The 19,949-nt window shown below is 40.1% G+C and overlaps 1 protein-coding gene across 1 annotated transcript; it reads left to right on the top strand.

Annotated features, from left to right (window-relative positions):
• Nucleotides 1–6,947: 6,947 nt before the first annotated feature.
• On the top strand, nt 6,948–7,669 carry LOC104087592 (uncharacterized). Its single transcript, XM_009592108.1, has 2 exons — nt 6,948–7,352; nt 7,424–7,669. Exons 1-2 carry the CDS (start codon nt 6,948–6,950, stop codon nt 7,667–7,669), a joined length of 651 nt encoding a protein of 216 aa, XP_009590403.1.
• Nucleotides 7,670–19,949: the final 12,280 nt, after the last annotated feature.

The raw sequence follows: 19,949 nt of genomic DNA, 5'->3' as shown, positions 1-19,949 counted from the left end.
AGGGAAATATAGCAAATGCCTTTCCGAATTTCATCTAAAACACTAACGGTAAATATAGTGTTACCCTCACAGTATCAGATGAATGCCACTTACTCTCCAAACCGGTTAGGGTAGCCAACTACTTGAAGCTTCTGTCTTCGAATAAAGATTGAAGAATAATGGATGCTCTTTCTGCTGAATATTTAATCAACAACAACATGCATCTCTCCTCTCAGGTATCATTCATCTTCTGCTCCTATTCTTTTCACTTATTTCATATCATCTTTGATAATTCAAATATTAAACTTATAGGCTAACCTTCTTGGCTCCGAAGGTTTGCAAAAGATAATAATGGAAAAAGAAGTGTTTCGGTCTGAGCGAGATCAACTTACTGAGCGTCTTCTGGTTCTAGAGGCCAAACTTGCTCAACGAGGAAACTGGAAGCCCAGCTAGAACAAATAGAGCAAGAAAAGATGGCTCATAGTCAAGAAGCCACTAAGCTACATATTGAGCTTGCTGAGTTGAAGATTAAATAGACAGAGCTGCAGGAAATTGTAAACTCGGCGTCAGAGCGTGAGTCTACTTTCATGGAAATAATTAGCAACTTGGAAGCTTACTTACATTCCAAGAGCGAGGAAGCTATTGCGGCCGAAGAGAAAAGGGCAAGAATAGAGGAAAGGCTCTAAACGGTCATGGAACAAAACTGTGAACATGCCAAGACCAACACTGACCTTTCTGGGGCCTATAATATTTTAAAGGTCGATAACAAGACACTACAGTTGATGATCCAAAAACTCCAAGCCAGATTTCGAGATAAAGAAGATTCTTTATTGCTTAAGAAAACTCGTGTTGTTTATAGCATGAGGAGGAAGACTCTGGAAAATGCCAAAAATGGCATTTCAAACATAGATGACTACATTTTCGAAACTCTTACTTTGGAAACAACTGCCTTCTAGAACATTCTTGCTCGACCCACTACTTCAAGCTCTTTGGGCGCTTGCTCTAAGTCTTCGGGATTTGAAGGTGAAGGTAAAGATGTTGTGTCTAATACAGAATAACATTTTCTCCAAAAGATGTAGAAGAGACTTTCCATCCTTCAACCTCTGATAATAAAGCATATTAATGTTTTTACAAAGTTTTTTTACAACTTTTGTAACTATAATGTTTGCTACTATTCCGACCTCACTTTTGGGCACAAAATTTTGAAATAAAAGATATCTTTCCTACTTATCCTCTCAAGCTTTTTAGTTTGCAAAAAATATCTTTTTGATCTACGCGTTTCCATTGATAAAGTCTGGAAATTTTTACATTCGATTAACTTTAATACCAGGTATTTATATTTTTGATTTTTAACCTTTAACTAGAAAGATTTCATAAGAGAGGGCCCTTATATTTATGGTGCTCTTGAAGAGCACGTCTCCTGTTCATTCTGGTACTTATATTTAAAGTTTAAGCAACATTCAAATAAAAGAAAACCCATGTCTATTGGACAAGATTTAAGATATAAAAACAAAAGGAATTTAATTTATTCCTTCTATTTTTAGAAGTACATTTATATAAGTAAGAAAATTTATACATTTGCTAAGTAAACGAAACTGCCAATACATGTGGCTAATTTATACTTCTTATTTCTACGGAGCTGGATATATTGTTCCCGGTACTGACTCGAGGTCTTTCGTAACAACTGAACTTTTAAGTTCAGGATATGTTTCCTGATTTATGCAGTCCACGGTATTACTCCATTTTCGAATTCTTCATTTGTCTTTTGAGACTAGCATTGACACTTTTAGTGCTCTGATAGGAGTAGTTTCCCCCTCCTCCCGTAGTATTTGGATGCAAAGTATGAGAATTTGAACACTAGACTTCTTGTTTCTATTAGCAATTCCCATTTGGAGTACGCTTTACGTTGCTTCCTCATTAAAAACCTTACCAGAAAAACTCATCTCGGATAAAAACTGGACCAAAAAAAAAGAGTGCAGCACGTACTCTCAGTTTAATCAGCAATCTTCAAAAATAGTACCTTTTAAATTGAGTCACGTTAATATGAACCTTAACTGGATATAGCAAAAATCTGGTAAGGCACTTCCCAATTTTGTCCCAACTTTCCGACATTGACTTCCCGGGTATTATGAGTCACTTTTCGTAAGATCAAGTCTCCAACTTTAAAATAACAAAGATTTGATCTACGATTATAATATCTTTCCATCATCTGCTTCCATTCCATTATTCTCACATTAGCCAAATTCTGGTATTCCTCAAGTAAATCCAACTTAATCAACATCAGTTCTTCATTTTCTTGCTCGTTCGCCCGGGAGAACCTCATTGTTGATTCACCTATCACCACTGGAATCTGAGATTCTGCACCATACACAAGGGAAAAATTTATTTCTCTAGTGCTTGATTTTGTTGTGGTTCGATACGCCCATAATACTCCTGGTAACTCCTCAGACCACCTGCTTTTTGCATCTTCTAATTTCTTTTTGAGGCTTTGAATTATCACCTTGTTTGTTGACTCTACTTGACCATTAGCACTTGGATGATACGGAGATGGCGTTATCCTTTTAATCTTTAATCCCTCTAAGAATTTTTTAACTTTGGAGCCTATGAATTGTGGCCCGTTTCACAAGCAAGTTCCTTTGGTACTCCAAATCGACAAATAATGTAATCTCAAATAAAATCTATCACCTCTCGTTCTCCAACCTTCTTGAAAGCACATGCTTCAACATATTTAGTATAATAATCAGTCAAAGCTAAAAGAAATTTTACCTCTCCGGGTCCCAGAGGCAAATGACCAACTATATCAATCCCCTATTTCATAAATGACCATGCCAACATAACTGAATGTAATTGTTCAGCCGGATGGTGTACGAACTGAGCATAACATTAGAATTTATCATATTTATGCACAAATATCTTTGCTTCTTGCTCCATTCAGGACCAATAGTAACATAAATTCCTTCATGAACTTCCCTTGTCACATAATCATCTTTCGTTGGTCCCAAGCATCGAGCCAACAGACCCTGAAAAGATCTCTGGTACAGTTGTCCATTAACAAGACAATAAAAGAGGATTGTACAAGTATTTTTTTTTCAAATCTTTCATTGCTTGCTGGCATTCCGGTGTCCACGAGAATTCGTTCTTCTTTTTAGTAATAAAAATAGCCGATGGCACTTATCCGAAGATCTTGATATAAATCTACGAAGGGCTGCCAACCTTCCGGTCAAACATTGCACCTCCATTACATTTTCAGTTGATTGAGAATATCATCTATGACTTTGATCTTGTCAGAATTTAGTTCAATTCCTCTTTGCGAAACCAAGAAGACGAGAAATTTTATGATCAAACTCCAAAAGCACACTTCTTTGGGTTAAGTTTCATCTTGAACTTCCTTGAGATGTAAAATGTTTCTTGAAGATGAGTCAAATGGTCCCCTGCACTAAGAGACTTAACCAACATGTCATCAATACAAACTTCCATCATTTGATCAACTTTGACGCTCAAATATCTTATTATGGAGCCTCTGATAGGTGGCTCCTGCATTTTTGAGCCCAACAGATATCACATTATAATAGTAAGTACCAAAATTTTGTAATAAATAATATTTTCTCTTGACCCTCCGGGTGCATCCTAATTTTATTATACCCGAAATATATATCAAGGAAACTCATAAACATATGCCCAGAAGTGACATCAATCATTTGATCGATGTTCGGCAATGGAAAAGAATATTTAGGGCAAGCCTTATTCAAATCCTTAGAATCATTATACATTCTAAACTTATTATTCTTTTTTTGGACTACTACTATATTAGCTAACCAATCAGGATACTCAGCTTTACGTATTGAACCTATATTAAGCAATCTGGTTACCTCCTTCTTAACAAACCTATTTCTGATCTCGGCTATCAGCTATTTTTTCTATTTTATCGGAGTAAAATTGGGGTCCAAGCTAAGCTTGTGAACTGCAACTTCAAGTGGGATACCTGTCATATCTAAATATGACCACACAAAACAATCAACATTAGCCTTAAGAAATTCAATAATTTTATGTCTGAGTTCGAGGCTTAACCCAATTCCCAAGTAAACCTTCCTTTCCGAGAACCCAATGAGCAAAATGACTTGTTCGTTCTTCTACGATTGATTTTATTATATACGTTTCTTTCTGTACCTAGAAAGATCTAGGTAGCTGATAAATATCTGGTGTCTCTCCTCATTACTATTTTAGTGATCAAAAGTTGATACCAATTTCTGTAATTGCTATTTCTTCACTCTATCTACCTTACTCCTAGGTAAAGTAACTACATTCATTTCCCTTGTAATGGGTTGATCACCACTAATTTGCTTAATTCTATCTGGTGCTGGGAACTTTAGCAACTGATGAAAAGTTGATGGCCCAGCCTTCATATCGTGGATCCATGGTCTACCGAGAATCACGTTATATCTCATATCACCATCCACAACTTCAAATAGTATTGATTTCGTAATCCATTCGGCGTACGTAGGCAATACAATCTCTCCTCGGATCGTCACACTTGTTAAGTTGAACCCAACCAAAAGCTTTATCATCTAAACTATGTTACCGATCATCTTTGTTTGTTCTCGGACTCTCAATTAAATAATAATAGCTGAACTACCTAGATCAACTAACACACGCTTAATTTTGAAATCTAAAATATTTAAAGATATTATCAGTGCATCATTCTGTGATAAAATAAGTCCATCAGCATCTTCCTTTGTGAAGGTGATTTCATCATATTCCGGTGCTTCCCGTATCCTCTTACCATGCGTGCAGCCGAAAATTTCACCTCGTTCACTTCAACCCCTCCAAAAATTATGTTTGTGGTAAGATAGGGAGACCTTGTTGGTTTTGTTGGTTCTATTGTATCACGACATTTGATGTAATTATTCTTTGCTTGATCACTTAAAAACTCTCTAAGATGACTATGTTTTAGTAAGATTGATACTTTTCACTAAGATGACGGCAGTCCCCAGTCCTATGACCATGTGTTCCATAGAATTGACATCATAAATTAGGGTCTCTCTGATTGGTATCCGATTGAATTGGTTTTGAAAATCTTGCTTCCTTTATATTCCTCATAGCAGAATCCAACTTTACTAAGCTGATATTGAAATTGTAAACTAATAACCGGGGACAACTAGAATCCCCGGACCCCGGTGGCACTTTATATTGCAAAGTTCAACTACTTTGCCCATGATCATCCCTCATGTCCGGTCCGGGTCTTTTCAATGACTGAAAACCTCTAACTCTATGCCAATGTCCTATCAGTGTATCTGGCCATTGTTTTGACACATATGGTTGGTAACGACTCCTGGATGGCCTCCAATCCGCATCGAAGTCACTCTTGAACCTTTCTAGATTCTGATCATGATTTTTACCTTTTATAGACACCAGAGAACCCAACTGATCATATCAATCCAAATTTTAGATTCATATCGGTTATGGACATTAGCCTATGTGGTTGCTTGGAATTCAAACAAACTCTCCTTCAACTTTCTTGAGACATCAGAGCTTAAGGACTTGAGACCTTTGGTAGATGCTCCCGCTTCCTATTTATCCGGTACTGCCAGCAACAACATCCTCTCCTTTTGATACCTATTGAGAAATTTTGAAAATATTTGCTTTCCTAGCTTGAACTTTCCTTGCTCCAGTGTGAGCTTTGATGAAAGAATCTGTAAGCATTTCAAAAGAATTAATTGAGTGCTTAGGTAAAAGTGAGTACCAAGTTAAAGCCCCTTTTGTTAGGGTTTAGCCAATTTTCTTTAACAAAACTGATTCGATCTTATACAGCCCCTAGGGTACCAAGTTAAAGCTCCTAGGGTTTCTGGTGAGTCCATTGTAGCAAATCCCACATCTCCATTGTCCAAGCTTATACAACCAGTTTTTTGGCAAGCCTGTTGCAGCAAAGCCCTACATCTCGATTACAGTCCAGGTTCTATCTTTCTTGAATTATTATTTTTCTTGCCTTTACTATCTCGATATTTTGTCTTACTTGTCTTGCTTTAACTGAATAACGTCACTTGTTTTACTGCCATTTTTAGTAGACCTTATTTAGCTATTAGTTAGGACTTGCCTGCCATATTTGTTTCCTTAAGAATATTATTTACAAGTTGTCTTTTGTCTTGCTTTAATTGTAGAACGACACTTGTTTTACTGTCATTTTTATTAGACCCCTTATTTAGATATTAGTTAGGGCTTTCCTGCCATATTTGTTTCCTTAGGTAGCTTATTTACAATCTGTCTCTAGCGTATTTTTGTGATCTAATTGTAGCCACTTTGTCTCAACTACTTGTATTTTATTTAATTTTTTCTTCCCAAGCTATATTATAGTAGTTTTGCCCATTTTATCTGTGACCTCTAGTTGTTTTTATCAATATTAGTTGGAGATTATATTTCGGTTATTCCTTTTAATTTTTTCTCTTAGTTTCGGGATAGTGTTTGCGTAGTGTCTCCTAGATTATAGTGATTTTGGTGAACGATAGTAGGGTAAGGTCTTGTACTCGGGGGTGTCCTGACGGGGGAGGGGTAATAGGGGAAAGAGGGCTAAGGGAGCCTCCAGGCTGAGAGTGGGGTCATGGAACATAAGAACTTTGACTGGAAAGTCTATAGAGTTAGCGAGGATTCTCGAAAAAAAATATAAATATAACTTGTATACAGAAGACTAGATGGGTAGGAGATAAGGTGCGGGATGTGGGCAAGTTCAAACTATGCTATTCTGGGAGGGCGGGGGCACGAACGGGGTATGTATCTTGGTTGATGAGGACCTCTGCAATTTAGTGGTGAAGGTTAGGAGGGTAAATGACAGGTTGATGACTATTAAGATAGTTGTTGGATGATTTATTTCGGTGCGTATGCACCCCAAAAAGCTTGAACGAGGAAGACATAAGGCATTTTTGGGAGGATTTAGATGAGATGGCGCATGGTATTCCATATACTGAGAAGCTTTTCATATGAGGAGATTTCAACAGCCACATTGGAGCGACGTTTGGGGGTATGATGATGTGCATGGTGGCTTCGGTTTTGGAGATAGGAACGGAGGAGGAACTTCTCTGTTGGACTGTACTAGAGCGTTTGATTTGGTGATAGCAAACTCGAGTTTTCCGAAGAAGGTAGAGCACTTGGTCACTTTCTGGAGTTCGGTGTCCGTGACTCAAATTGATTATCTTCTCTATAGGAAGTCTGATATAGGACTTTGCACAGATTGTAAGGTCATCCCGAGTGAGAACCTCATGACCCTTCATAGGTGCGTGCTCATGGACCTTGAGATCACGAGGAAGAGGAGGAAAATGGTGGTGTATAGCCAACCTAGGATCAAGTGGGGAGCCTTGATAGAAGCCAAAGCGCAGGGATTGGAGGTTAAGTTAATAACTAGGGGGCTTGGAGGAGTAGAGGGGATACAAGCTCTATGTGGACAACGACTGTGTAGTGCATTAGGAAAGCCACTAGAGAGGTATTAGGGATCTCGAAGTGTTACTCTGGTGGACACAGAGGAGACAGGTGGTGGAATGGAGAGGTGAAAGAAAAAGTGGATACCAAGAAAGCGGCATATCTGAAGCTAGTGGAAAATGTAGACGAGGAGGAGAGAAGGGTAAATAAGGCGCAATATAAGTTAGCTAAGGAGGAGGCAAAATTAGTAGCTACGGCAGCCAAAACTGCACTTTTGGTCATTTGAATGAAGAACTCGAGGGCCGAGGTAGGGATAAAAGGTTGTTTAGGTTAGGAAAGGTGAGAGAAAGGAAGGCCAGTGACTTGGACCAGTGAAGTGCATCAAGGACAAAGAAGGTCTTTTATTAGATAAGGGGCTTATCCGTCGGAGATGGCAGACCTAATTCCATAGTCTCTTGAACGGGAGGGGGGGACGGAAACATTGTATTGCGGGAGTCATTGCGACTTTTGGTATTGCAGGCGGATTAGTGTTGAGGAGGTAGAGGGGGCTATGCATAAGATGAGCAGGGGCAAAGCGACCGAGCCGGATGAAATCCTAGTGGAGATTTGGAAGAGTGAGGGCAAGGCGGGCTTAGAGTGGCTCACTAAGTTATTTAATGTCATTTTTAGAACGAAGAAGATTCCCGAGGAGTGGAGATAGAGCACGATAGTTCCTTTATACAAGAATAAGGGTGATATTCAAAATTGTAATAACTATCTGGGTATCAAGCTGCTTAGCCATACTATGAAAGTGTGGGAGAAGGTGGTGGAGCTAAGGGTGAGGAGGAGTGTGTCTATTTCCAAGAATCAATTCGGGTTTATGCCGGGGCGCTCGACTATAGAGTCCATTCACCTTGTTAGGAGTTTGATGGAGTAGTATAGGGAGAGGAAGAGGGACTTGCATATGGTGCTCATCGACTTAGAAAACGCGTACGATAAAGTCACGATGGAGGTTTTGTGGAGATGTTTAGAGACTAGAGGTGTACATGTTGCCTATATTAGGGTGATTAAGGAGATGTGTGATGGAGCAAAGACCTGAGTGAGGACGGTGGGAGGGTAATTGGACCATTTTTCGGTCATGATAGGGTTGCACCGAGGGTCAGCACTCAATCCTTTTTTGTTTGCCCTGACGAAGGATATTCTGACGCGCCAAATCCAAGGGGATGTGTCATAGTGCATGTTATTTGCAGATGATAATGTATTGATTGATGAGATGCGAAGCGGTATGAACACGAGGTTAGAGGTGTGGAGGCAGACCCTGGAATCTAAAGGTTCCAAGTTGAGTAGGACCAAGACAGAATACTTGGAGTATAAATTCAGCGGTGAGACTTAGGGAGGGAAAGGGGAGGTGAAGTTGGACTCACAAGTCATCCCTAGGAGAGGAAGTTTTAAGTACCTTGGGTCTATTATTTATGGAGACGGGGATATTGATGAAGATATCACTAATCGTATTGGGGTAGGATGGATGAAATAGAGACTCGCTTATGGTATTTTGTGTGACCAAAAGGTGCCACCAAATCTTGAAGGTAAGTTCTACAGAGTGGTGGTCAGACTGACTATGTTGTATGGGGCTGAGTGTTGGTCTGTCAAGATCGCCCATGTCCAGAAGATGAAGGTAGCAGAGATGAGAATGTTGAGATGGATGTGCGAAAACACTAGGTTAGAAAGGATTAGGAATGAGGTTATTCACGACAAGGTGGGTGTGTCCCTTATTGAGGACAATATGCGGGAAGCGAGGCTTAGGTAGTTTGGACATGCGAGTAGGAGGAGTACAGATGCCCCAGTGAGAAGGTATAAGAGGTTGACGTTGGAGGGCCTACGGAGAGGTAGAGGTAGGCCGAAGAAGAAATGGGGAGAGGTAATTAGGCAAGACATGGCGCAACTTCAGCTGACCGAGGACATGACCCTTGATAGGAAGGTGTGGAGGTCGAGGATTAGGGTAGTAGGGTAGGTGGTAGATTGTTCATACCAGTAGTATTAGTACGCACTCTAGAATTTTGTTGGTAGTAAGTTTCTATGACTACCCGTTATTTTCTTTCATTTTGATCATCTTATTAAAGTGTTGTTTTTATGCTGCTTTTACATGACTATTTAGTGTTGTCCCTCATTGTCTATATTTTAAGTAATGTGATGCTTATGTTTTTCTGAGCCGAGGGTTTATTGAAAACAGCCTCTTTACCTTCAAAATATAGGGGTAAGGTCTACACACTACTCTCTCCAGACCCCACGATGTGAGATAATACTATGTATTTTGTTGTTGTTGTAAAGCTGATTTGATCTTATGTGGCGCAAATCATTTTCCTTCATAGTTGTAGTGTAAGTTGTAATGTTTTTCTGTGGATCCAATGTTCCATCATAATTTAGAATATTCGGCATTTTGAATCTTTTTGGGATTAACTCTGGAATCGCACTAGGCTTTAACGACAACTGTATATACTTCTTTGAGTCCGGGCCTTTTAAGATCAAAGGTGCTCCAGGATTTGATCCATCCGAACATGAATCAAATCATGTCGAGCATTTATTTTTCATGTCGAGCATGTCGAGGATTTGATCCATCCGGGCATTCTAATCATGTCGAGCATTTATTTTTCTCATGCATCTCATGAGCTCACTCTTGAAAGGATCGTTCGTGTTGTTTTTATTTTTAGATCCACTACCTGCACCGCCTGCTTGGTTGTTGTTCGATCTGAACTCCTCACTTGAAGTGACGTTACCAGTTCTTGGAGTTGTTTGATTTATAGGCACGCCAGGAGAAGCTCGAACTCCACCATTGGAATTAATTAAAGCCACTGATAGTGCTTGGTAGAGCTCAGTCATTATCCAGTCTTGTCTTAAGAGATGATTCATGATCTCCCTTTGCTATGCTTCTCAGTCATTATCCAGTCTTGTCTTAAGAGATGATTCATGATCTCCCTTTGCTATGCTTTCAAAACTTTTACAGTATCAGAAACGGGCTCATGATCCAAATCATCAGGGGTAGGACTCATCGCACGCTGAGTATTTCTTTCTACCCGATTTGGAGTTGATTCATTGCCATCGATATGGGTTTCACTGGTTGAATCGTCTTATAGATTTCCATCATCAAAATTGTCCACATGTTCATTATTATTGTTTCTTCTAACATTGAGCAAGTTGTTGACATCATTAACTGTTTTATGCTTGCAACAAAAGGACTTCAAAGTACGTTAGTAAAAGATGAGCAGATCAAGTTAATACCACCATTGTCTAAGCCTCACAGTAAGCGACAAATTGTTTACCTATAAATAGGTACAGTTGAATTTATGACGTGGTTTATAAGCACGTGGATTAAACTTATCTGATTAATAAAATAATACAATACAAAGGAAATAAAATAAAAATAATTAAAGAAAGAACAAGTCTGGATTTTAGATTGATCCCACTAGAACTAAGAACAATTCGAAAATCTTAATAACAATAGTATAAAGCTCTTTTAAGAATGAGAGAAGAATGTTAGTCTTTGTGATACAAATATTTTGTGTCCCATCGATGAGTACAAATGTTGCTATTTATATCTAAATTTGAGGAGACAAGATCCTCAAATCACACCATCTTAAAGATGAATAAAAATTCCATCTTGATGGTTGCATAACATTTGGGAATAAATGCTATGATTTTAAGTAATGACTGCTTCTTTAAGGCTTCCTACTTCAACAGGTACCTTACTTTCAAATATTCCTCCCCAGACTTAATGTAATCGGAACTTACACAATACCTGTCACAAGTCTGTATCTGGTACCAATTATCTGCTGACTCGTCTCCAGTCTATCTCCACTGCCACGTGCCCACTTGTGAAGTATACACCTACAAACTGTAGTTTTTACCTAATACAACATTCACATCAGTATATCTAAGATTTAAATCAGTGAATACAGAGGATTATTATTGTACCCACTAATTATTTTGTGCTAACTTTTATTTATTTTTACATATATATATACACACATACCAATCAAATAATTTTGCACTTAGTGTTTTCAGAATGAAATGAAGGTTGTTCAAGCTTTGGAAAAAACGTAGTCACCTCCTAATCTTATTTTTAAGGAGGAAAAAGCAATTCAAACTAAAAAATTAAGCATTTCTTCTGTGGAATAAATATTTTGTTTTGTAGTCTCTCATATTTGGCCAAGCATTATTTTTGGCCCAAAAGTATTTTTTTGGTCAAAAAAAATTTTTCCCAAAGTTAAAGTGTTTGACCACACTTTTAGAAGAGAAAAAGTATTTTCGAGTAGAAGTAACTTTTGAAAATCAGAAAAAAATAGTTTCTTACTTTTTTAAAAAGTATTTTTTTAAAAAAGCATTTTTTTAGAAAAATACGCTTAGAATCACTTCTTAAAAGTTTGGCCAAATACTAATTGTTGCTTAAAAATAATTTTTTAAATTAATTAGCCAATCTTTTTCGTACCAAAAAGTAGTTTATTGAAAAAATACTTTTCAACATAAGCTGATTTTAAAAGCTTGACTAAATATGCTATAAGTCTAAACCTAGAGCAAAATTGTAGTTCTTATATTCGTGAAATAATCAAATAGCGATAAATACCGCTATTGCACGAGAAAGAAGTGAAAGAATTTGATGAAAAAATCATTGAGGAAATACAGTCAAACCTCTCAATAACAGTATCATTTGTTCCGAATATTTTTGATATTATAGCGAAATGCTGTTATAGAGAACATATATTATAACATAAAATAAAAATTGATTCCGAAAAAATTTGACTTTTATAGTGAAGTGTTCTTATATAAGGATGTTGTTATAGAGAGGTATGACTGTACATTTAGCTATGGATATTTCCTTAATGATGTTCATTATTATTTTGTCAAATGCCCAATCAAAATAAAAGTGAGATAAAAAGGATTTAAGGAATATATACTAATGGTGGTATAAAGATCTTTTACACTCGGCGCAATTTAACATGAGATTGCATGTTAATTATCATTTTACTAGGCTAATGTTTATTATAAAAATTTATTTATAATTATCATATAAGTGATCTAGTTGAGTAACTAGTTTTACTCTGTTAGTGCATAAAATTAAATCATGATAAAAGCAATTTCACAGTTCTGCAAAAATTGTTATGTTGCTTATATATTAAGCGGAAAAGGGCCAAAACTACCCCTAGATTATTCGATTTGGTATAAAAAATACCCTCCGTCCACCTATTTGAATAAAAATACCATCATTGTTATCTTAGTAGCTCAACTTTGCTCGTTCTACTGACGGGCCTATTTGAAAGAAAAAAAATTAATTAATATTGACTTGTCACCGTTCTATTGGCCTAACTTAAACCTCACTCCAAATAGAATTAAATGTCCCAATATTGACCCGCCCCGACACTACTTCTCCATCTCTCTTTTCTTCCTAGTAGCTTACTCCTTTCTTCTCTGGTTGTATCTATATGTATACGGGTAAAAATCGAGCTCATGATACACTCCGTCTTCCAATAGGGTAAAACGAGCTCGAGATATTATTGCGAAGGATCGGAATCGAAGCAAAGGTCTCATCGAGTCAGTATCCGGGGGCACGTTGTCTGCCTTCGAGAATATCGGGGTCATGATTCAAGATCGATCTAAATCCAGAAAGACTTCAGAGAACATTGTCGGGCAATAAAGCATAACCAGCAGAAGGCCGTAATATCCGCGTCCGACCGGATATCACGGCGTGGATCTCGGCACATATCGATGAAGAACAGACAATCAGTTAAACAGAAGATTTTTACCTTTCATAGAGTTTTACTTAGAGTAGAATTTTCCTACTATATAAACAGGGGTTTGACAATTCATTAGGCACATTTAACATGTATTCCAAAGCAATATACTACTATTTTTACTGTTATTGTAAGTTTTTCTCTCATTCAAAAAAGTTGTCCACTGTGAGCCCGGATCGAGGGTGAATGCTTCACTAAGGCTGGAATCATCCTCCTCACATGGTTTGAATTTATTGTATCTTTACTTATCCATTATAACTCAATTTACCATTTTGAATCAAATTAATCCGTGATTTATTGCTTTTCTATGTTTGAGTGTTTATTATCTAGCCTTGTTCTTGTTTTTATTTGAAAAATTAATGATTGCAAATATTAATTCATGCCTATTTGACTTAGTCTCTACTTGAGAAAGAGAGACTTAGTCTAGGAAAACTTGGCTAGCAAGAAGTTGTGTCAATCGAGAGATTGATAAGCCCAATTAAAGGGTTGAACCTAGAGATAGTAAAACCTGACTTGAGCTTATTATCAACTATTTTGTTCAATACCCATTTGGACTGGAGAAAGCCAAATTGGGTAAAATCACTCTCTGACCGAGAGGTATTGAGTGGATACTTGAGTGTTGATAGCTATAATACACCCCGACCAATAAAACAAGCTTTAAAGTTTACAACTCATTAGGCAAACACCTAGTTGAAGGTCATAGATCTAGGCCTTTTATATTATTTGGAAAACAACAAAAATAATTTTCTAGTTTCATTCCTTGAATCACAATCGTAGTTTAATTTAGATTTTTAAACAAAACCAAATATTGCGGAAGTGCAAATTTAGATATACAAACTCACGTGCTAAGATATATACTACTAACACCCATTCATATAGCTCCCTACGGAATTAGACCCCGATTTTTGTTGGGTATTACTATTGCATAGACCGTTTTCATAACCTCAAAGAGAGGAGTGAAATTGGACGAGATCAATTTTGGGAGCCGTTGCCGGGGAGCTAAAAAACGGTGTTATCTATAAAGACTTAAACAAGGCATGTCCCAAGAACTCTTTCCCTCTGTCAAACATCGATCGCATGATCGATGCCACGGCTGGCCACGAGATCCTCAATTTTCTCGACGCCTACTCCGGGTACAACCAAAATCGGATGGACCTGGACGACCAGGAAAAAATGTCCTTCATCACTAAATACGGTACCTACTGCTATAATGTAATGCCATTCGAACTAAAAAATATCGGTGCTACTTACCAACGCCTAGTAAATCAAATGTTCGAAGACAAAATAGGAAAATCAATGGAGATTTACATTGACGATATGTTGGTTAAGTCCCTGCGAGCAGAGAACCATTTGAAATATTTGCAGGAAACCTTCAATATATTGAAGAAATACAATATGAATTTGAACCCAGAAAAATGCGCATTCAGAGTCGGGTCTGGGAAATTCCTCAGATTCATGGTGTCCAAGCGGGGAATCAAAATTAATCCCAATAAAATCAGGGCCATTGAGAACATCACATTATGGATAATAACAAAGTCGTTCAAAGGTTAACCGGGCGCATAGCCGCTTTGGGTCGATTCATCTCGAGGTCCTCCTATAAGAGCCATCGGTTCTTCTCACTGTTGAAGAAGAAGAAGAATAACTTCTCATGGACCCCAGAGTGCCAACAAGCCTTGGAGGAACTCAAGCAGTACCTCTCGAGCCCACATTTGCTTCATACTCCGAAGGTAGACGAACAGTTGTACCTGTACTTGGCGGTATCCGAGGTAGCGGTAAGTGGAGTCCTGGTCCAAGAAGAGGTACGCAATTTCCTATCTATTATGTTAGCAGAACCCTAGGCGAAACCGAAACTAGGTATCCTCACGTAGAAAAATTAGCGCTCGCTTTGCTAAGCGCCTCTAGGAACCTAAAACTATATTTTCAATGCCATCCGTATGTGTTGTGACTACTTACCCATTAAGAAATATGATGCATAAGCCCGAGCTCTCGGGGCGATTGGCCAAATGGGCAGTGGAGATCAGCAGGTACGATATCGAATATCGACCCCGAACCGCAATCAAATCTCAAATTTTGGCGGACTTTGTGACCTACTTCACACCGGCTCTAATTCCTGAGGTCGAGAAGGAGTTGTTGTTGAACTCGAGGACCTCTCTCGGAATCTGGACCCACTTTACGGATAGTGCCTCGAATGCAAAAGGGTCAGTACTTGGCATCGTATTGAAGCCACCAACAGGTAATGTAGTTAGGCAATCTATTAGAACTATAAAATTGACTAACAATGAGGCCGAGTATGAGGCCATGATTGTAGGTCATGAACTGGCTAAAAGCCTGGGGGCCGAGGTGGTCGAAGCTAAGTGCGACTCCCTCCTCATGGTGAACCAAGTCAATGGAATGTTCAAAGTCAAAGAGGAACGAATGCGAAGATACCTGGATAAGCTATAAGTAATGTTATATCGGTTCAGGGAATGGACTTTACAACATGTACCTCGGGATCAAAACAGTGAGGCCGATCCTCTTGCTAACTTGGGATCGTCGGTCGACGACGATGAATTCAATTCGGGAATGGTCGTACAACTCATGAAATCGGGAGTAGAGGAAGGCCATGCCGAGATAAAATCAACAAGATTAACCTGGTACTAGAGAAACAAATACATAGATTACCTGAAGACCAGAAAACTTCCCTCGGATCCTAAAGAATCGAGAGCTCTGCATACGAAGGCGGCCTGGTTCAGCTTGTCTGAAGACGGTACCCTATTCAGAAGAGCATTTGATGGCCACTAGCCATATGTCTGGGACCGGGAAACACCTAGTATGCTTTGAGGTAAGTCCACGAGGGCACCTGCGGGAACCATTCGGGCACCGAGTCATTGGTTCGGAAGATAATCAGAGACGGTTACTACAGGATCAACTTGGAAAAAGATGCAAAGGAGTTCGTGCAAAAATGCGATGAATGTTAGAGGCATGCTCTGATGATCCATCAGCCCGAGGAACCGCTGCATTCGGTCTTATCACCCTGGACGTTCATGAAATGGGGAATGGATATTGTTGGTTCCCTGCCTTGGGAGCCCGGTAAGGCTCAATTTATCTTATTTATGACTGATTATTTTTATAAATGGTTGGAAGCCCATGCAGTTGAGAAAGTTAGGGAGAAGAAGGTTATTGATTTCATATGGGACCACATAATATGACGATTCGGAATGCCGGCCGAGATCGTGTGAGACAATGGGAAACAGCTGAGCAGCAAAGTGAACAAGTTTCTCGAGGACCATAAAATCAAAAAGATCATATCAATGCTCTATCACCCTAGTGGAAACGGGCAAGCAGAGTCCACGAACAAAACCATACTCCAAAACCTCAAAAAGAGGTTGACCAACGCCAAAGGGAAATGGAAGGAAATCTTGTCCGAAGTCTTATGGGCATATCGTACGACCTTAAAATCCAGTACCGGGGCTAGCCCATTCTCGTAGCTCTACGGTGTCGAAGCTCTTACACCAGTCGAAGTAGGAAAACTGAGTCCCAGGTTCCGATATGCCTCCAAAGAGTCAAACAACGAGCCCATGAGTACGAACCTGGAACTATTAGACGAAAGGCACGAGGCCGCCCTCATCCGATTGGCCGCCCAAAAACAATAGATCGAAAGATATTATAATTGGAGAGCCAACCTTCGACACTTCAATGTTGGGGACTTGATGTTAGAAAGGTGACATTGAGCACCCATAACACGAATGAAGGGAAGTTGGGACCGAATTGGGAATGTCCATATCGAAGTATTGAGATCACCGGCAAAGGATCATACAAACTCGAAACGGTGAACGATGAGCGGCTATCGAACAACTGGAACATAACCCACTTAAAATGATACTACTGCTAAGGTACGACCCCATTCATTACTTTTCTTTAAATATATTATGGATTGGACTAACACTTGCAGGTAACGACCAAGGAATTATGCAACTATTAGGCCTGAAAGCACGCGTTGCACTCTTTTTCCTTTGAACCGGTTTTGTCCCAAATGGGTTTTCCGGCAAGGTTTCTAACGAGGCAACAGTGGATCATGCTAACTTAGAATTGAAGATGGCTATAACTGGAATCAAGGTTCACATCAACAGTATCCGAGCCCTCTCTAAGATCGGCCTCGAATACTGGGGGCCATCACCATCGGGTAACGATTTTAGCAAAGAAGGAAACTTCATGCTCAAATAAAGTCTGGACCTGGTGGATAGAATTTGTTGTAAGGGTCAAACGGTCAAATGAATCGTTCCCACATAGACCACTTAAGCCATAACATGAAGCTTGTACACATTTGCAATCTTGTATGTTACACAGAAATAAGAGAATGTTTCTACCTTGCAGATACATACTTTGTCTCTTAAAAATTACTGAATATTTTTCCTTAATAACATCGGGCCCAAGGGCCACCTCTATCTGAATCTAAGAGATCACCCCCGCTCGAGGACTGCCATCATGGGCAAGCCCGGATGGTTCGGGGTAATAAGCCCATTGGGTGACACCCAAACTTAAAAGGCAATGGTCGTCCTAGAACAGCTCGGAGACGTCCTAGATCCGTAACCAAAACATAATGCCTTCAAAATTTCTAAACCGGTTCAAAGGCTACCGTCGGCAAAATTATAATCTAAAACATTCTAAGTAAACACTTCGAGGAAAGCTTCTGGTCATACCAAGCCCCTCGAGTCTTAAGAAAAATAATATCAAGAACGAGCATTATTCGAACCTCCGAAAAGACCTAATTATTGCGTGCTAAGGCATTCAAAATCATTGTGATCGTAAAGAAAAAAGCAAAAAGAAATAAGCTTTGTCGAAGGAAAAAAGCCTTGTATATATACATAAATTTTTACAAAGGCCAAACGGCCCCAACAAAATATAAAATTACAAAAGCAAAGCAAAATCTACAAGGCACCTAAGAAGCTCGATCTTCGCTGGAGCCCGCCTCATCACTGTAACCATCGGGGTCCTCCCCGTCCTCGAATCCACCTGAGCCCTCAAAATCTTCCTCTTCCTTGGGGAACGCCAACTTCTTGGCCTCGGCCTCGAGACTCTTAACATTTTCAATATCGGCCGATAAATCGAACCCCCGGGCATGAACTTCCTCGAGAACCTCCCTTCGGGACTGCCACCTCACATATTTGACGATGGCCTTCATGCGTTCCTGAGCTGCCTCAGCATCAGCTTTGTACTGGGCCACCATCTCTTCAGCGTTGGCCCTGGTTAATTCTGCCGCTGACTTGGCTACTTCAAGATCCTTGGCAAGGGTATCCCGTGTGGCAACAGCCGAGCCCAGATGAGACTGGAGGACTTCGATATTTTGGGATCGGGTTGTATCTTTCTCCTTCATCGATCAAAGTTGGGCCTCCGCCGAGGCCAGCTGCTCCCGGGCAGTCTCCTTTTCCGAAGTCAATCGGTCCATCTTGCCCTTCCACTCTTCAGTCATGGCCTTGACTTCTTCCATCTCAGCCTAGAGCTGGTCGACCCGATCAACCTTCTGTTGGACCTACGGATTCTGACCGTTAGACGTCGTGCCTAGCTCATCGTCAATAACTTCAAAGATTTTTACCTGTTCCACCAGGTCGGCATGTTCTTTCTAAGCCGCATCCAACTCGGCTCGAATTGATCAATCTCGGACTCAAGCTCGACCCGCCGATCTCCGAGGATGGACTTTTCCTTGGTACCTCTAAGTCAACCAATCTGGTAAAATCCTCCACGGTGGATGCGTCTACACTGTCAAAAATGCCTCGGAGGGGATCGTCCGCTCTATGGATCCCCTCGTAGGATCGCTCCTTCGTCGTTCGAGCTTCAACGAACATTAATTCTGTGAACGAAGGCGATCCCGAAATCTATAACGCCGGGCGGGGCAGAGCCGGTCGAGAGTTCTCGGCTCTCACTTCGGCATCACCCTCGCGAACCTAAGGGGGATTAGCTTTCATAGTTTCCCCCTCGGCTTTCACCCGTTCCTCGGGGACAGACGGCTCGTGGGCCTCAAAGACTGTATCCTCCTCAGGCTCGTCTCTGAGCCGAATGAATGATTCTGAGTCAAGCACTCGGGAGCTGGAGGTTTCTTTTAGCTTACGAACCAACCCCCTTCTCGTTTTCTTTTTCTCCGAGCTCGGGGAACTCGGGCCCCTTTTCCTTTTCTTGTCCCCTACTATGGCTCCGGGCTGTCCCGAAGCAGAAGAATCGGCATGTAAGTCCTCGTCCCCAACCGGGGGCCTAAGCTCAACAGTTTTAGGCAAACCTGCAAAAGATAAGTAAAGAAAAAATAATAAGAACGTAATGTTAAGAGAAGAAGCCTATCACAACCTACTCGGGAAAGGAATCTTACCATGGGAACGGGCCTCCAAACGGCCCTTCGAGAATTTGTGCCACGAGCGTTCGGAGTAGGGCATCTGTGAGACAATACCTTTGGCCCACTCCTTGAGTCGAGGGACATCATTTGGAACTCGAGCGACAGCTGCACCACCACGACTACCAATGAGAAAAAGAGAGATGAACACGAAATCAACATTCAAGGGAAAGTTTTACTTACATGATGCATTCCACTTCTGGGGAATGGTCTGAATTTGGCCAGGATCAAATCTGAGGTCCTCACCCGGACAAAACGACCCTGCCAACCTCGATTCCGGTACAAGCTTTATCAGTCCCCCCCTCCCCGGAAGATTCGGGGACTATATAAACTGAATAGATGATCGATGGTGAATGTGCACAAATCGATTTTATTCATAAAAAATCGGAGGAGGATCACGATCCTCCACAGTGAAGGGAGAATTTGGCCGAGGAATACGTTATACC

The sequence above is a fragment of the Nicotiana tomentosiformis genome, chromosome 2 (assembly GCF_000390325.3).
Source record: "Nicotiana tomentosiformis chromosome 2, ASM39032v3, whole genome shotgun sequence".
NCBI classification, from domain to species: Eukaryota; Viridiplantae; Streptophyta; class Magnoliopsida; order Solanales; family Solanaceae; genus Nicotiana; species Nicotiana tomentosiformis.
Note: the sequence above shows the minus strand (reverse complement) of the source record. Positions and strands in the feature narration are given on the sequence as shown.

Coding starts and splice junctions, on each gene's coding strand:
- LOC104087592 (XM_009592108.1), top strand. CDS start 6,948: ATGAGGAGATTTCAACAGCCACATTGGAGCGACGTTTGGGGGTATGAT. Junction 7,353..7,423: donor CCAAAGCGCAGGGATTGGAG/GTTAAGTTAATA, acceptor ACGACTGTGTAG/TGCATTAGGAAAGCCACTAG.